We start from the raw sequence: 17135 nt of genomic DNA, 5'->3' as shown, positions 1-17135 counted from the left end.
GTGATGAAAGGCTGATTTTGTTCATAGGCGCGTAATGACAGACAGGCCAGATTACGGTTCATCATCGGTTTGTAATGAAGAAATGCCTCGGGCACTGACACTGCTGCCTGGCTAAGGTCAGTGATAATACTGTGGACCAGGCAGTCAGACAGCTGTGTTTTGTTGACCTACTTCTTCCACAGTGCCCCCTGAGATCAACGCTGGTCCGTACCACTACATAGCCAATGAGGGTGTTGCCATCACACTATCATGCGAGGCCAGCGGAGTTCCCAAGCCAAATGTTGTCTGGTCCAAGGTAGGATGTCACACTCGCTCTCAAAATCTACATTTCTTAATGATTGCTTTGGCTGCATCCCATAAACCCATGCATGACTAATTGGCTAGTCCTTATTCCCACAAAATTATCTAGTGAGGATCACACTTGGCATTCATTTGTCTTAAAATGAATCATCATTAAGACTTTGTAAATTGATGAAGTAATAGCTATACCAAGCGTGTTACATTAATATCCAGTTCTGCAATGGTGATTGGATCTATATTTCTTTTATAAGTGTTTAGTAAAGTCTTTAGCCAAACCAATCATTAGTAGGCTATTGATGTAATCAGCAGATAGTGATAGTAATAGTAGTCATCTTCATCTATGAATGTATTCTCTAAAGATTCACTACTTGAACTCAAGTCATGTTAAGGCTCTAAGTTATTACATTTTATTTTCATTTCCCTATTTGCGTACAAATCTAGCAACACAGTTTCTCCCTCTGGCCTTATTTTCCTCTCATTTGTCTGAACGCTCTAAAAATACCACCAACAATAACGGTTTGCATTGCATTTAAGATTTGATTAACCTGACCAGGAAAGATGTAACCATGGCAACTTCATCATATTGCTGCTTGACTGTGAGACATCACTCAGGATTGTATTGTACATTAGGAATCTATTTAAAAACCTTCCCCCTTCCAATACAACACTTGAGTAGAAAAAGAATGGTATCACACGGAGGAAGCCTGAAAGGTTGGATGCAACCAGGCTGAACCGGTGCACAGAGAATGAACCTTGTCATCAGATGTTTTCACGACATACCGCCGTATGTCATACAGTGCTACACCTCTGTCTGGTTGCCTAGTGGGACACTACTACAATATGATCATTAAAGGCACAGTCAAATTACTTTTCTGCCAAATTATCAATTATATACGAGTATGGAATGGATTTAGCCCCCGCAACGCAAGAGCAAACACTCCACACCATGACATAGTCAGCATTACTACGGCGTTTGGTGTTTTAAGCCCCCAACGTCGCCTTCCAGGCAGCGCAGCAATGGTTATGTTTAGGGTTAAGGTTAGGGTTAGCTGCCTGGAAGGCAACGTTGGAGGCTTAAAACACCATCGAGCCATTATTACTGAGGGAGCTCAACAAACATATTGTTGAACTGAGCCAAACAACTGAGCCTTATCCCAAACATGTTCAGAGTAGTACTCTAGAGTCAAGTACATTTCTTTTCCTGTCAGATAAAAGTGAATCTGTAAAAGCAATTTGATGTTCAAAGCAAGTGCGTGTGCAGCAGGCTGCATTCTCATATGCGTGTATCGGGGATAGAGAGTGAGTTAAAGGGGTGCTCTGTAATTATATTAGACATCAAAGGTTGGGCTGCAAACCTTAAACCGAGTTGAGGGTCCCTGCGCTGTTGTGCAGACAGCTTTTATCTACAGTATATTCTGTCTTGTCTTATGCCTGCTCTTCCTCCAGGGGAGGCAGCCTCTGCCCAGGGACCACTCCTCTCTTCAGTCTGACCCTGATGGATACCTCCACATCCCCCACCCGACTACTGACGATGCAGGCATCTACATCTGCACTGCCACCAGTTCTGTGGGCTACGCTAGCCGAGAGATCCAGCTCAGTGTCAACAGTAAGGCACATAAATGTTCGACCACAGTCACCCAAACAGAGCAGTGTTTGATTTAACGGTCTGTCTAGACTGTATGATGTTTCACTGTTTGAACATTTAGATACAAAGCAGGTTCGAACATGGTGCTTATACCACTTCTTTCCCTTTTTTACAGCCATGCCTAAGATAATGGGTGTGAGTGGCCCTGACAACACAGTGAAGATGGCTGCAGAGGTGGGGACAGAGGTTGTTCTCCCATGTGAGGCCCAGGGGAGTCCCTCTCCACTAGTCACATGGAGCAGAAATGGGCATCCCATCCCCCCCATCACAGCTGGGTAAGAGGAACGCTTACCTCACTCCGACAGTGATGCCGTAAAATTAGCTAAACATCATGTAAAAAACGTTCTCACCATACCTTACCTCTGACTTAGCTAACATCTGACTCAGCTTTTACAAGGGGACTCTGACTGAAGCTGGCTGCCATTCAAAGCTGCTGCTAATGTTTGGAGTTCATTTAGCGATGCCTTTTGAAGGGCAGCTAGGCTGAGGCTGCAACAGTCTGCCGGAGAGCTGTGTGCAGGCTTCCCTCGTTGGCTAAACTGAGGAGGAACATCTGGTCCCACATGGTTCGCTGCTTCCCAGCTTTCATGTGTGGTCACCCTGAGTGCAGACAGGCTGGCCGACTGGGGACACAGACTGGATAGATGACAGACAGACTCCCCGGGCCAGACACCAGACCGAGAACGGTTTTGGGGTAGATAGAAAAATGACGGGAGTGGGTTGAAAGCTGCGGTGACTCACAGATACAGTATGACTTGTGTGGGGCCAGGAAGAAGAAAAAAGGTGGGGGTGGAAGAGGGGAGGAAAACGACCTGACAGAGGAAGAGATACAAGCCCTGTCTGCCTGATGTTCGGATTCCCTGGGGTGCTTCAGCAGTAAAACAACATGCTGACTCTTTACTAGTCCTGTCTGATGAGAATAACACATCTCTGTGAACAACCCCCACAGCAGCCCGTGCTTTGCATATGCAGGACCTGCGGAAACAAGCACGCTGTGAAAGAGGGAGATTCATTCTCTCCAGCCACTCTCTGTGGGGTCAGAGCAAATGGCCAAGGGGTGCTGACTGTTGAAATAACTTAAATCAGTGGGCGATAAGATTTCTTCCATAGCTGTGTAATAGGCAAAAAGAGGGGGGGGGGTCACTTTAGAGCCTGATCCTGATTAGGCTAATTTGTCCCAGTTAGTCTTTGTGTCAGACTGTGTACACAGATGACTTGACACCAATATGGGGAGTGATGGATGTGCGAGTGGTGGTTCATGGCTTGTGCGTGCGAGCTTGTGTCTCCACCAGCCTCCACTGTGGCACAGCCAAGCTGCAGCGCCACAGTCTGAGAAGCAGTCGTTCGGTTCCCATGCTAGATGTTGCTGCCTCTCCTAGGACGTTTTGAGGAGGTGGGGAATCGACGTTACACCACATGTGCAGCTGAAATAGAAGGCTCTTTGTGCTTGAAGCTCATTTCCACTTACATGTACATGTTATTGTTATAATTCAGTTGCTTAGCAGAAACACTTATCTAAGATAAATCAAAGAGGTGTGTTTACATTTGTGGATATTAGGCATTTATACAGCTGGATAGCTTCTGGTGTTATTCAGGTTACCTCACAGCCCTTTAAAGTCGCTGACCTACGTCTAATCTACTTTTAACCTACATTTTACTGCTTTTGTTTTTGCTGCAAAACACGTTTTTGGAGTGGAGCACAGTGCATGTGATCATTCGTCTGTTTGTGACGAATGGATGGTTTGGCATAAATTTTGCTGCTGAGTTTCCACATGGTTGTTCTCAGGAGGACAAAACATATTGATAACAGAGATCTGTGTGACCTTCCATGTAGCGCCTCCATCAGGCCAACCTTTTGATTTTTCAAAGTATCTGTATTTCCTGACATCCGTGTAGTGATAAACACACAATATCTGCTGTGCACATTACTGTTCCCAATAGGGCTGTGCAATTAATCAAAATGTTAATCGTGATAATGATTTTGGCTCCTAATAATCACAAAAACAGACTAATGCGAGAAAAAAGATTATATTGCACATTATGTTTTGCAAGTAAACTCTTATTTTGTCTTGTCTTCTTAATGGAACAAAACATTTCAAATGGGAAAAGTATTAAGGGGAATTTCACAGTTCTAGGTGTTTTCACTGTTGATTTGTTTAACTTTTTTCACTGTTTTTTTAAGTTCAGTAATTGCAACATCTTTCCAAAAGACAATGAGTAATCGTGTTAAATAATCGTGATTTCAATATTGGCCAAAATAATTGTAAATATGATTTTTTTTCCATAATCGAGCAGCCCTAGTTCCCAACTAGAAGAAATGCATTGCTTTTTAAGAGCATATGACCTCTCCCATGGCAACGTCACCAGGTCAAACTTTGGTTACCGTTGTATACTGTAATTACTCTGGACAATGGTAATTGAGAAAATAACTCACTAGGGAGATTACTAGGCCCTGGGTAAGGTCCAGACTTCACTTAGTGCTTTATTGTTCAGAACTTTCATTCATCACTTGATCCAGTTTTATTTCTGACAAACAACACAAATGAAAAGATGCAATCGACAGCTTTACAATGTATTTCAACTCTGTATTGCTATCACTTTCTTTTTGTTTTGTATGTAGAGCTCAGCAAATCACTATTAAAGTCAAGTATATACAATGCAATGGACGACGTAGCACTAGGCTCCATTCTTTTCACAAATTGCTTAAATTTGTACATATTATCTAATTAATTAACATACTAATGAACCACTTTATCAATGTGCTTCTGGCAGTAACTGTACTGGGAACTCACTGTCTGAATCTGTTTACAGGAAGTGTTTTCATCAACTAAAAATAGTAACAGAAATGAAACTGCATCTTGAAATTTGTCCTCACACACTATCAAGGTTTTACCAATACTATAAACACAAGCAGCCTTTGTAAATATGTTTCTGTGCTCATATAGATGTATTCATGCTCCACTGTGTAAATGGGACACTAGAGGAAAATAACACTTCAAAACAGGAACACTTCATCTCCCAAAGCACAGCGGCTGTAGATCTTCAATTACTCATAAAGTGTTGTGTTTTCTCCATCTCTTTGACCCTGATCCCTAACCACCCCCAGGTTCAGTGTTTTACCTTCAGGCTCTCTGAGGATCACTGATGTGCGCCTGATTGATAGTAAACTTTACACCTGCACTGCAGAAAACCCAGCAGGCAATGTGTCCCTAAGCTACAATTTACACATTCAAGGTAACTCTGCACGGCTTCATTAGAAAGCTGAACTTCTTAGAAACCTTAAAACTTTCAAAATTCTGTCAAGTTGATATATCACTTGTTATATTGAACACATCACTTCTAACATATGTGAGATATATGTTAATAAATCGTTGTGTAGCAGATGTGGCGAGACATGCCTTTACACTATTTGTTTTTGTCCTCAGCTAAGCCCAGAATTCAGCCAGCCCCTTCCCTCCTGAAAGCCCTGATTGGCCAGAGAGTGACTCTGCCATGTGTGGTCCAGGGAGAGCCAAGCCCTGAGGTCAGTTGGTTTCACAATGGACTTCCTGTTGGGGTCAAGAACACAACGCCTCTCAGGATCCAGCAGGTCAGCCTGGCTGACCAGGGCATTTACCAGTGTGTGGCCAGGAACAGCGCTGGACAGGAGACCCTGGAGATCAAGCTGGAAATTCTTGGTGAATATCTGCAGTTCAGTTCTTCAAACCCTGTTTGTTCATTTTAAGAAAAAGCAGAAATGTACACAACTCTGCAGTATATACAGCATATTGTGAATCATGTAAAACCTATTAAATAACCATATCCTAGCACTGGTGAAATGAAGATTTATATACACTGACAATGTCCCAGATTAAGGCTCTCCCAGTCTTTAGAGGTGCATTCTCTCGAGGCACAGTAGCGCCATGCTGCAAGAGGATAAGGGCCCAGTTGTACTTGAAAAATAAACATCTGTACGCCGTTTTGTCCAACCACGTCAGAAATCGAAAGTGTTTGTAGTTGTTCCAAATGATCACACTTGAAGGAGGAGTGAAAAGCCGATTGTCATAGAGATAGGGGGGGGATATGTAATATTGTCTCTCCTGGAAGACATCGTTAGTGTTGCAGTCAGTTGTTCACAAACAGTTGTAGTAGTAGAATGAAGTAGTAGAATAGAAAAAGTGAGGTAGTGAGAGAATTTCAGAACCTGGCTCTGTTCTCACCTTCGCACAGGCCATTCAATTCAGTGTGGAGTGGGTGTGAATGCCAAATTGTGGAGTTTCATCCAACTTTGATAAGGTGTGTGGGGAGGGGGAGTCCAAAGCTATTCGACCATCTGACAAGCACTTCTGATGGAATATACTGACCCTTCAAGCAGTCCTTTTAGACTGCAAACTGTGCTGAATCAAGCCTTCTTGCCATCAGTAATGGGGTACTGCAGGGTTCTATTCTTGGTCCACTACTTTTACATTATACATAAATAAATAACATAATTCTTACTAATCAGTACTTCAATACCCACATTTAAGCAAATGATAGATTTATATTCCCCTGGTTCCACTCCAACCCAGGCTCCTAGTCATCTTCACTCTACCTTTCGTGCTTTCCTGATACCCCTACCCCTAAACGCAGATAAGACCAAGTACATGTGTACGTACTAACCTTGGCAGAGCTAGTATGCACCTTTTAAATGGAATCAACTGCGCTCAAGATTGTTTCATTCCACTTTTAGATTTTAAAAGCTTTATCATCTGATGTTTTTATGACTCTTGTAATTACTTTTATTAATTCTGTTTGCCATTTGATTTGACAAGGAGTACTGTAAGATGTCTCAAATTATACACCCACAACAGTCCCTCAGATACCCTGAAGGCTTATTCTCACTTAGTTACCTACACTGGAACCTCTATTAACTAGAGACCGTCTTTCAACCAGCACTTAATATGTTTTTCTGTCCTCACAGAGGCCCCGTCCTTTGCAGAACCCGGAGATGCCATAATGGAGAAAGTAGCGAACAGCAAGGTCATTATCCCTTGCCCTGCTGAAGGTAAGAAATGTTTTACAGTTGAGTCACCCTTAGACTGAAACGAATAGGGCAATCAAAGGTCTGGCGTTTTTAGAGATAAAATTTGCAGCATGGGACTCAGGCTTTTAGAGCCCTAAATGGATGCGTCTTTTTTCAGTTTGTTTTTATAACACAAGAAAAAATTCCACGGACAGATATGTGTATTCATCAAAGGAATGTTTGGCTGTCAACATAGACAAACGATCAAAAAACAGAAAAACGATCCTTGCCATTTTAAAAGGCGCATCCTCCTTTTATCGCAGCACATAGAGGCATGCTGTTGTCTATATTTTAACATGTCTGTGCAAACAAGGTAGCATCCTGGAGGGATGTGCACAGCTCGCTACTTATCGGATCACAGTGAGCGTCTGTGTATGTCTGCAGATGCACTGATGGATACTTAACCCTCTGACAGCCAGTGCAAACAGGTATTGTTTGTGTAGAGCTGTGTCATGGTTACCAGCACTGTGAGAGAAGGTGAGGACTGTGTCCAATGTAGAGCAACAGCTGGAACCTCAGTCTGCCTTCTGCCTCAGTGAGCCACATCTGCTTTCCTCCGCGTTGGGGCCTGCTGGGAGAGGAATCCTAATTACAGGCTGCTGCCGGCAGATGAAGGACGGGGATGTCCGAGGTGCACCGTGAAGCACAGGAAGAGGAAGATGAAGCCACACTAGCCCACCTTCCATTCCAAGTCATACTTGCTGGCAGGCAGGCAGACTGTACCAGGCCTCACACAGAAATGCTTGATGCTCTCGACATCCTAGAGAGACAGCCGGCAGCAGGAAACAAGGATCCCCTTATTGTTCTCCTGAGATGTATCTGTATGAGGGAGATAAAGTGCAGTCTCTGCCAGAAGGATGTTATTAATTCACCAACAAGAGCATTGCATTTGATAGAGGTAATTATTTGAGAAACACATGGAAGAGATAATCTCCGGCTTCGTCAGCCCCAGCAAGCAAATTCAAAGTCTTCTAATGAGATCTGTTAACATCTAAAACAGAACACCTGTATGAATTTCCTCACAGCAATGAGATAATGAATTTGTTTAGAGCTCCTTAACTGTAAACATGTGTTTGGAGAGGCAACAGACGATAACATCACCTTTGCTGGTGCTGCGTCTCCTGTGGTTGGTATTTTTTGGATTGAGGAAGGGTGAAGTGTTTGATTTCCCTTCCTCGTCCATGGTGTTTGTATATCTGACACTTCTGTAAATAGACATAGCCGTGGTATTTGGATCACTGCACTGCTCTTTTATTGCGACTCGCTGGTCCGTCCTTGTTCTGGGGAGTCTGTTGTGTTGGGTATAAAAGATCTTCCACCTTTTCCCCATTCCACCTTCCTCCTCTTGACCATTTCTCTTTTCCACCCAGTAATCCACAGCACACATCTGTTTCAGGCTCCTGAGTGTACGCACCAGTGCCTTTGAACTGCTTGTTCAACCACTCCTATTCTTACTGCTCAAGACTCCCACCTCAGTCTTTGGTAATAAATCTTGATGCTAGTGTTTTAAACCTTACATTTTACATCTCTGCAGCATACTGGGACTTGTTTTTTTAATGTAACCTTGAAATCTTAGGCTCGCGGGCTGAAAGGACCCATTTTGGCAATGTCTTCCCTGCTGTCCCGCTGTCCAACAGATACATGTAGAGCTGGCTTTTTCTAGTCTGGGCCGCTTGCCCATTAAGTTTCCCTGTAGAGAAGCAGAAAGATGGAAGTAACTTTTCTTTCTGTCAGACGTGATCAATATAGCTCAGTTTATACTCACTGACAATCCTTTTTTTGTCTCCGCACCTGCAGGTTCACCTCATCCCAAGGTACGCTGGTTCAAGAATGGCCTGGAGATACACCCCGGACAATCAGAGCTTTCTGTGGCAAGGGATGGAGCGCTCGTAATTAGCACAGCGTCTGCCAGCCACAGTGGGGACTTCAAGTGTGTGGCGACCAATGATGCAGGCTCTGTAGAGAGAAAGACTAGGCTGAAAGTAAATGGTGAGAATTTTGCTACCGCTATTTTTCTCCCTTTCTAACAAAATACCTTAAACTGAATGGAAACATACGGTGAACACAAATCTTCCCTTTTTACTCTTGTGCTTCTGCAGTTCCCCCAGAGATCCAAGATGATGGGCAGCCGCTGAACCTTACAGTCACCTTGAAGCAGCCTCTCACTCTGGGCTGCGATGCCTTTGGGATCCCCTCCCCCACAATCACCTGGACTAAAGATGGTCATCCTGTGAGTTCTTTCACCCTGAATTCCTGTTTACAGTTCATGTAAAACGTGGGCTGCATGCAATATGCCTTGTTGATATCTAGCTGTACAATGCCACCAAGTGGCCATTGTTCTAATTACAATTACACAAGACACTAAAGAGGCACTAAACTGGTTGCTGTAAAGTGCTATATAAATACATGTTGATTGATTGATTGATAAACAGATTTCTGTACCTCCAGGTGGACAGTCCTGGGGTGTATCTGCAGAATGGGAACAGGCTGCTGAGAATCTACAGAGTTCAGCCAGAGCATGCAGGGAGATTTGCCTGCACTGCTCAAAACTCAGCTGGGGAGGCCCGGAGAGAATATGACATAGTGGTGCAAGGTGAGCTCATAAACCAGCTGTCTTACTGGTATTTAGTATATTAAATAATAGAGTGGGGAAAGACAGATGTAAGGATAACTTCTACATTAAGTAGAGAGTTAAAAGGGAGATTTTTCTTGGCAGCCATCTAAAGCCCCCAAAGAACAGTTCAATTACACTTTAATACTCCACTTAATGTAGCATAGATCCTGAAAGTTACATACATCCTACAATGCTAATGACCTAATTTACTGATGTCCCTCTGTAATCTGGGTGATTTTAACATCTCATCATTTTTCCCTCACAACTGTGATTTGAAATTTGAAGTAATCATGATCTTGTTCTGATTAAAACCATGTGAACTAACCAGTGTACTGTATTTCTGGTGTATGCGTAAACTTTTACAGCTCCGCCGGTGATCTCCGGAACATCCCGGCTGCAGGAGTTAACTGTGGTACTGGGCCAGGAGGTGGACTTCCAGTGTCGCGTCAGCGGACGACCAGCACCCAGAGTGGAATGGAGCCGCGATGGAGAGTAAGCGTCACTCTAAATGTTTATTGATGTGACATTCAGCGCCACGCACCCATAGTATTGATTTGATCCACCAACCCTTCCTCTCTCCAGGGTTCTGTCCCGCGATGGAGACCCCCATGTGGAGTTTCTGGAAGATGGTCAGGTGTTGAAGGTGAAGTCAGTAAGACTGAGGGACCAGGGGCTTTACCAGTGTCTGGCCAGTAACAACGCAGGAACTCAGATGCGCCAGTTCAGACTCACAGTGCAAGGTCTCTACTTTATTTAAGATGCATACACTCACAACCACACTGGCCTAAATTCAGTTTATACTCTCAGGGCCCTATCTTGCACCCAGCGCAATTGACTTTGTACACCGATGCATGTATCATTCCTATTTTGCACCCGACGCACAGTGGACTTTTCCCTCAACAGACTCATATCGGTAAATTAGGGAATGAACTTGCGCTCCCGGGGGCGGTTCAGCAAAAAGAGGAGGTGTGTTCTGGCGCAAACGTTCCCTAGTGCTGAAAACAGTTCCGCCACAGACCAGGAAAAACCTAATCTAAAGTCAGTGGCGCGTTATTCAGATGCTATTTTAAGGGTGTATGCTTGGCCGTAATGTAGCGTGTGCACACCGTGCATACACTTTGCTTCTCTCATCTCACGGACCCAGCAGGTCCCATTTTTTGCAAACCATACATAAATACAAGGAAAAATATGACCTTGTTTTACACAACATTTCCATGAATCATGGATGTGTTGATGACATAAATGAGGAAATATTAGAGGACTTAAGGAGATGTGATGTTGAACTGCATGTGCCGATGCCACTTAACCCAAATGCCCCAGCAGCAGCACGGGAGAGGAGAGACAGAAGAGCTGCATCGTCTATAGTGAGGTAATCTCGGTCTAACGTTAGACTACATTGAAAAAATATCACCATGCATTCATAACCTCGTGATTCGAGCGAGCCCAAAAACATCGGAAAGTATGTTTTTGTGACATTTCTTTATTTACATTTTGACAAAAAGAAAAATCAATAGCAAACGTCGGTCTCCTCGGCTGTGAACCGCTCCTGGTGTCCGCCCATGGATGTATTAAGAGCGTGCGCCTAGCAAATCCGCCATTATAATAGCAATCCGCCATGAAACAAGCGCGCCTGCTTTTAAAGAGAACGTGAGATAACGCTCTGATTGGTTTATTGCATGTTACGCCCAAATCACACCTATGAGTAATGTAGCTACTTCAGACCAACCCGTTTTAGATTTGCGTCGAGATCCGCCCACAAAGCTACTTGCGTTTGGCGTTTGATACTTGCGTTTCAGATCGTTAAAATAGGGCCCTCAGTTGTTTTTGTTTTCTCTACAGAAAGATATTAAAAAGACAAAAAAAAAAAAAAAAAAATTGTTTAAAAGTTATCAGGATATTGAATGGTTATTTTCCAAAAAAGTGCTGTGGTAGCAGTATTGTTTTGAGAAAGAAAATTATTGAACATGATATTTAATTAATGTGTAGAAAGCGTCTCTACAGTTGTACTATTTAACTTTCACCACACTGCCGGGTCTATGAGCACACACTGAATTCTTTTTATGCAAGGCTACGGGGATTTCTGGGTCACTTTAAGACCGTGTGCTTTAATTACCCAACGTTTTGCACACTGCATTTCTGTTTTAGACAGTCTCCTGAACAAAACAGGCCAATCCCCTGAGGATCTATTCATCCTGTGCTATGGGCTAGTAAAAAAATCTTACTGCCTGTAAAACATGAACGTATTGTCGGTCTTTCTCTCCAGCTCCCCCCACCATCAAGGGCCCCAGTGAGACTTCAGAGGTGTCGGTGGTGCTGGGTTTCCCCACAGTGCTGCCCTGTGATGTTGAGGGCTCACCCACACCCAGCATCACCTGGTTAAAGGACAACCAGCCCATCGTGTCCAGTCCCCAGCTGACATACACCCGCGGCGGGCAGTCGCTGCGACTGGGGTCCGCCCGGGGAGACAGCACTGGCCTCTACACCTGCAGGGCCACCAATCCAGCTGGCACCGCCATTAAGCATTATTCCCTGAGTGTTCTGGGTAAGACACATCTACGCCACTTACACATTAAAGCGGCTGAGACAGAACTTTAAATAGAAACACCTGTTTTTTCCCCCTCTCATCAGTCCCGCCACAGATAGAAGGCGACTCTACATCCTTAATGTTTGGTAGTCGGGAGGAGAAAGTACGGATCAATGGGAGTTTAACTCTCTCCTGCCGGACCAAAGGTTTCCCGGAGCCCAAGGTTAATTGGTTCAAAGACGGACAGGTTGGTGTGCCATCCTTACAAGCTTTGCAACCACTATCAGCCTCTACTGGCAACCAGTATGAATTGCAACAGCCTCAACAGAATGTATATCCTCTTGCACAAGCCACCTCCACATATGTTGTGCTACTGTATGAGTAAGCTAGTTAATTATAGCAAAGACATAGAAGAAGAATCCAGGGATTAAATATCATGACCAATGGGGAGCAGTAGAAAATGCATGAGGATTGGGTGGATGGATTATTTTCTTTTCTTAAATGGGGGTGGAGGTATTGTTTAGTTTTTTTTAATTTTTTGTAAATAGGCTGTGTTATGTGTTACAAAAGCCAGACATTTAAACACCTGCCAAATGTTATATTGACTAATAATAATAATAAAACATTAGTAATACTAATTATCTAACCTTTTAAAACCCACCACTGATACTGATACCTATACACATTTTTGAAGTGAGGCAAGGAAATCTTAACGAGAACTTCACCGGTTTAGGATTGCACTCCTATAACTAAATATATTATATAAATGCAGCATAACTAGATATAGCATCTTTTCCATTCCCTGCATTCTTCTTTCTTGTCAAAACCTGGCTCCTACTTTACCCACAATACATTTGACCGCCAACAGTCTAGTTTAGAGATTCAGGTGTGTTATGCTAGAGGCAACTCTGCAGTAGTAAACGGACTTTGATGTGAGAAATCGTTGGCGTTCCCCTCTTAGAGAATATTTCTATCATCTGATGTATTTTTCTTTTGTCTTAAGTCGCTGACTGGAAACTTCCATGCCGGCATTCAGATGAGGGGCCACACCCTCCTCATAGAGAACGCCATGCTGTCCCATGAGGGGCAGTACACCTGTGTGGTCACCAACTCTGCAGGAGAGGACAAGAGAGACTTTCATGTCACCATCCAGGGTGTGTTGGGCTAAATCTGTGTATAATAAATGTATCATGATTTGGTATTCAGGTCAAATTGAAATGTCAGATGATCTTTTCACATACTATTGGCCAAGTAAAATTTAGTTTGGTAACTTGTAGATTTGATGTAGTATAATTAAGATGTTTTTGAATAACAGAAAATCTTCAATTAACTGAAAAAGTGACCTGACACAAACATGGCCTTGTCTTGCCAGTTCCTCCGGTCTTTCAGCGGGTGACTAACAGAGAAGCAGCCTGGGGTCTGGGACACGAGGGGGACGATAACCAGGACATGGTAGAGAAGCGGGAGGTGGTCCTGGGCCATCCAATCACCCTGTCCTGTGAGAGTAATGCCATCCCCCCTCCTAAGCTCAGCTGGTACAAAGATGGACGAAAACTCACCTCTGCCGATGGCGTGGTACTGCTTCCAGGTCAGAGGGAACTCTTTCCTGTGTGATCTCAGTTAAAAGCAGTAGTGTGGTTGTTGTGCATGACTTGGGGGCTTCATATTCATGGATAAATACTGATGCTGTATGTGTGGGTTTGTCCTTTCAGGTGGACAGATGCTACAAATTGCCCGAGTGCAGAAAGAAGACGCTGGAAAGTATACATGTCAGGCTGTTAATGAAGCCGGGGAGGACCGCATGCACTTTGAGCTGGAGATCCTAGGTAAGCAAGCGCATGATTCATCATTTAGCTGGAATTAAAATGAATGCAATAGTGGCCGGGTTAGCTCAGTTGGTAGAGCAGGCGCATATATATATAGAGGTGTATGCCTCGATGCAGAAGGTCCAGGGTTCGAGTCCGACCTGGACGGTTTTCCTGCATGTCTTCCCCCTCTCTCTCCCCTTTCATATCTAGCTGTCCTTTCCATTAAAGGCTGTAATGCCCAAAAATTCTTTAAAAAAAAACAAAACAAAAAAACGTATGCAATAAAATATGTATTAGGGCTGCACGACATGAGGAAAATATGCGCAATGCCACAACGTTGTTGAACATCGTGATAACGATATTACTTGCAATAAATATAAAATATATTAGTGTTGTTCTGCATTAAAGTCAGTTCTGCAATTATGCTCCTTTCAGTATTCTGCTAAAATACAACAAATTGCTTGTTGAATTTAAAACAAATGAAAGGAAATAATTTCCAACATTCTTTTATTGAACATTGAATTGAATATAAAAGGCACCACTAAAACAATTCATAAGTTACATTATAAAGTGCAGTTTTCTACTATTTTCTTCCAACTAACACAAAAAAAGTAGCTATCGCGATATGTCGCAGCCTTTCGCAAAGTGTTTATTTGGCCAGTTTATAATTAAAAACAAATTGCAGCCCTAATGTGTATTCAGAAAAGATACAAAATAATTTCTAAAAGTGGGTGTCTAATGTGTTTACCTCCCCAGTTCCTCCTGTGATCAGGGGAGCATCAGAGGAGTTTATGGAGGAAATGGGAGCGGTGGTCAACAGCTCTGTGGTCCTCCACTGCGATGTGACTGGACACCCCGCTCCATCTGTCTCCTGGCTGAGAGATGGGCAGCCGGTGCACACAGACTCACAGCACCACATCAGTGAGGATGGGACTCAACTCCAGGTTAGTCATTGTCGACTCTTAGACACACACTAGCTTGTAAACAGATCCAACTGTGACATGTTGTATTGAGGATAAACACTTCCCAATCCTATTTTCCAGCTCCTCAGTGTCCAGGTTTCAGACATGGCTGGGTATTTGTGTGTCGCTGAGAACAAGGTTGGAACAGTTGAGAAGCTCTTCAGTCTGACAGTGCAAGGTAAGAAAAATCTATAACTCAAAGGGCTTTGCCACTACCTCTGTATATTCAATTTCCCATGTGATCAGAAGGACCAATATATGTATTTTGTGTTTTTATAATGAATGTTATCGAATGTTCTTGTGTACAACACTACTGTTGTATCCTTTTCAGTGCCTCCTAGAATAATTGGCCTTAAAGAAGAGGACATTAGTGTGATTGAGGGCCACATGGTGTCAATGTTGTGTGACGTCCAAGCATACCCTCCTCCCGAGATCACCTGGACCAGAGACGGGCAGGTCCTCCACTTCAGCAGCGGCATCCACATTCTGCCAGGTCAGACCTCGGCCACCCATAATACCCAAATCGTTCTTATGTCTGGAGCATTTCCTTTTTTTCAATCTAATATTGGCCCAGATATTACATTTCATATAACTGTATATATATATATATATATATATATATATGTAATAGGTGGCCAGATGCTACAGTTGCCCCGGGCAAGACTGGAGGATGCTGGGCAATACGTATGCACAGCCACCAACTCAGCAGGCCAGGACCAGAAGAGCATTCTCCTCAGTGTTTACGGTGAGCAAACACATGGTGACCTCTCTGCACAATTCAGCTACATATACAGATGATCAAATCTAAAAACATTGTCTAGGCTTAAAAATCTGTTTACCGCAAGCCAGCTGTGACCGAGGATAGTTCAGGAGTGAATCATAGCGATTCTGAATGAATCAAACTGAGATCATGCCCTGTCTTTATGTGCAAACCATCAGTCCTGCCGACCCTGAAGCCCCGATTAGATGCTGAGTCAGACTTGTTCACCCCGCAAGTTGGCTCCTCGGTCACCCTGAGATGCGAAGCACATGGTGTTCCTGAGCCTGAGGTCACTTGGTACAAGAATGGGCTGCAACTGGCCGCAGGCAACGGACTGAAGATGGATCCTCACCAGCTGGAGATCATTGGAGTTCAGGTCAGGAAGAAATGGCTTTACGTCATACGTTTGAGGCTGCAGACAAAAAGTATTTTAAGGACTCAAAGCGGCTTTTGACAGAGCTTAAAAATAAACAGACTTTACACGCAAATATATTAAATGTATAAGGCATACATACTTAACTTTCACACATTCATTCCATAAAATACACTGATTGGAAAAGCCTAGGTAAACTGGACACATGCAGTAGCTGCATACTGTATGTGACAAGATGCAGCACTTGCCCTTTCTTTAAATGGGTGTGTTCAAGTTAATTTGCCTGACTCAGAATACATGCACCAGCTAACATAGCAGGATAGAGCCAAGTCCCTCATTTTCATATAGCTTGTGTTCAAAATGCATCCTTCCTTTACCACAATGACCTTCTTTTTTGGTTCCTAGATGGCAGATGGTGGCACCTACACCTGCAAAGTATCCAATGTGGCTGGGCAAGTGGAGAGGACATTCAGACTGACCGTTCATGGTGAGAATACCTCTGCTTTGTTATAAAAGTAGGGCTGTCAATCGATTAAAAACTTTAATCTAATTAATTACATACATTGTGATTAATTAATCGAAATTAATCGCATACATAATTAACGGTGCCTGAACCGATACTTTTTAAGAAAGTAAAAAAAGAAAAGAAAATAAAGGGTACTAAACAACAGTTGGTGACATTAAAGAACGGCTTGTTTATTGCTAAGGCCATATGGTCAAAATGAAATGATTTAATAATAATGTATAACAATAACTTATTTCACTAGTGAATTGCTGTTGAACGACAAAAACAACCACCAGATGGGAAGGACATTTACAATAACTTCAAATGCACCACGAGGCTGTAGTTTACCAGTTTCATTCGTCTGTGTTGTTTCTCCAACAGCAGCTGCAGATTGTTACATACCGGTGTTGAATCCTCTACAGTAAAACGCAGTCACACTTTACACCGTTTAGCGTTAGCTGTCAGCATTTTAACCATGTTTAATCCAGCTACTAGCTAGCGGTAGGCTAACGTTAGCTGCTGTTGAGTATAGTGTTAACTAGCTAGCGGTAGGCTAACGTTAGCTGCTGTGGAGTATAGTGTTAACTAGCTAGCGGTAGGCTA

The 17135-nt window shown here is 43.3% G+C and overlaps 1 protein-coding gene across 1 annotated transcript in view; it reads left to right on the top strand.

Annotated features, from left to right (window-relative positions):
- Window positions 1-17135, top strand: part of hmcn2 (hemicentin 2) — a 53419-nt gene that overhangs the window by 15944 nt on the left and 20340 nt on the right. Inside the window, exons 20-41 of the mRNA XM_031300696.2 lie at window positions 183-295; window positions 1747-1906; window positions 2061-2220; window positions 5052-5179; window positions 5371-5622; window positions 6885-6968; window positions 8784-8975; window positions 9086-9216; window positions 9435-9579; window positions 9966-10092; window positions 10183-10340; window positions 11864-12142; window positions 12229-12371; window positions 13128-13278; window positions 13497-13712; window positions 13837-13950; window positions 14689-14876; window positions 14976-15072; window positions 15226-15387; window positions 15526-15639; window positions 15834-16030; window positions 16433-16514. Coding sequence (XP_031156556.1) covers window positions 183-295; window positions 1747-1906; window positions 2061-2220; window positions 5052-5179; window positions 5371-5622; window positions 6885-6968; window positions 8784-8975; window positions 9086-9216; window positions 9435-9579; window positions 9966-10092; window positions 10183-10340; window positions 11864-12142; window positions 12229-12371; window positions 13128-13278; window positions 13497-13712; window positions 13837-13950; window positions 14689-14876; window positions 14976-15072; window positions 15226-15387; window positions 15526-15639; window positions 15834-16030; window positions 16433-16514 — 3393 coding nt within the window. The remainder of the gene's footprint in view (window positions 1-182; window positions 296-1746; window positions 1907-2060; window positions 2221-5051; window positions 5180-5370; window positions 5623-6884; window positions 6969-8783; window positions 8976-9085; window positions 9217-9434; window positions 9580-9965; window positions 10093-10182; window positions 10341-11863; window positions 12143-12228; window positions 12372-13127; window positions 13279-13496; window positions 13713-13836; window positions 13951-14688; window positions 14877-14975; window positions 15073-15225; window positions 15388-15525; window positions 15640-15833; window positions 16031-16432; window positions 16515-17135) is intronic.

This window comes from Sander lucioperca, chromosome 2 (assembly GCF_008315115.2).
Source record: "Sander lucioperca isolate FBNREF2018 chromosome 2, SLUC_FBN_1.2, whole genome shotgun sequence".
NCBI classification, from domain to species: domain Eukaryota; kingdom Metazoa; phylum Chordata; class Actinopteri; order Perciformes; family Percidae; genus Sander; species Sander lucioperca.
Note: the sequence above shows the minus strand (reverse complement) of the source record. Positions and strands in the feature narration are given on the sequence as shown.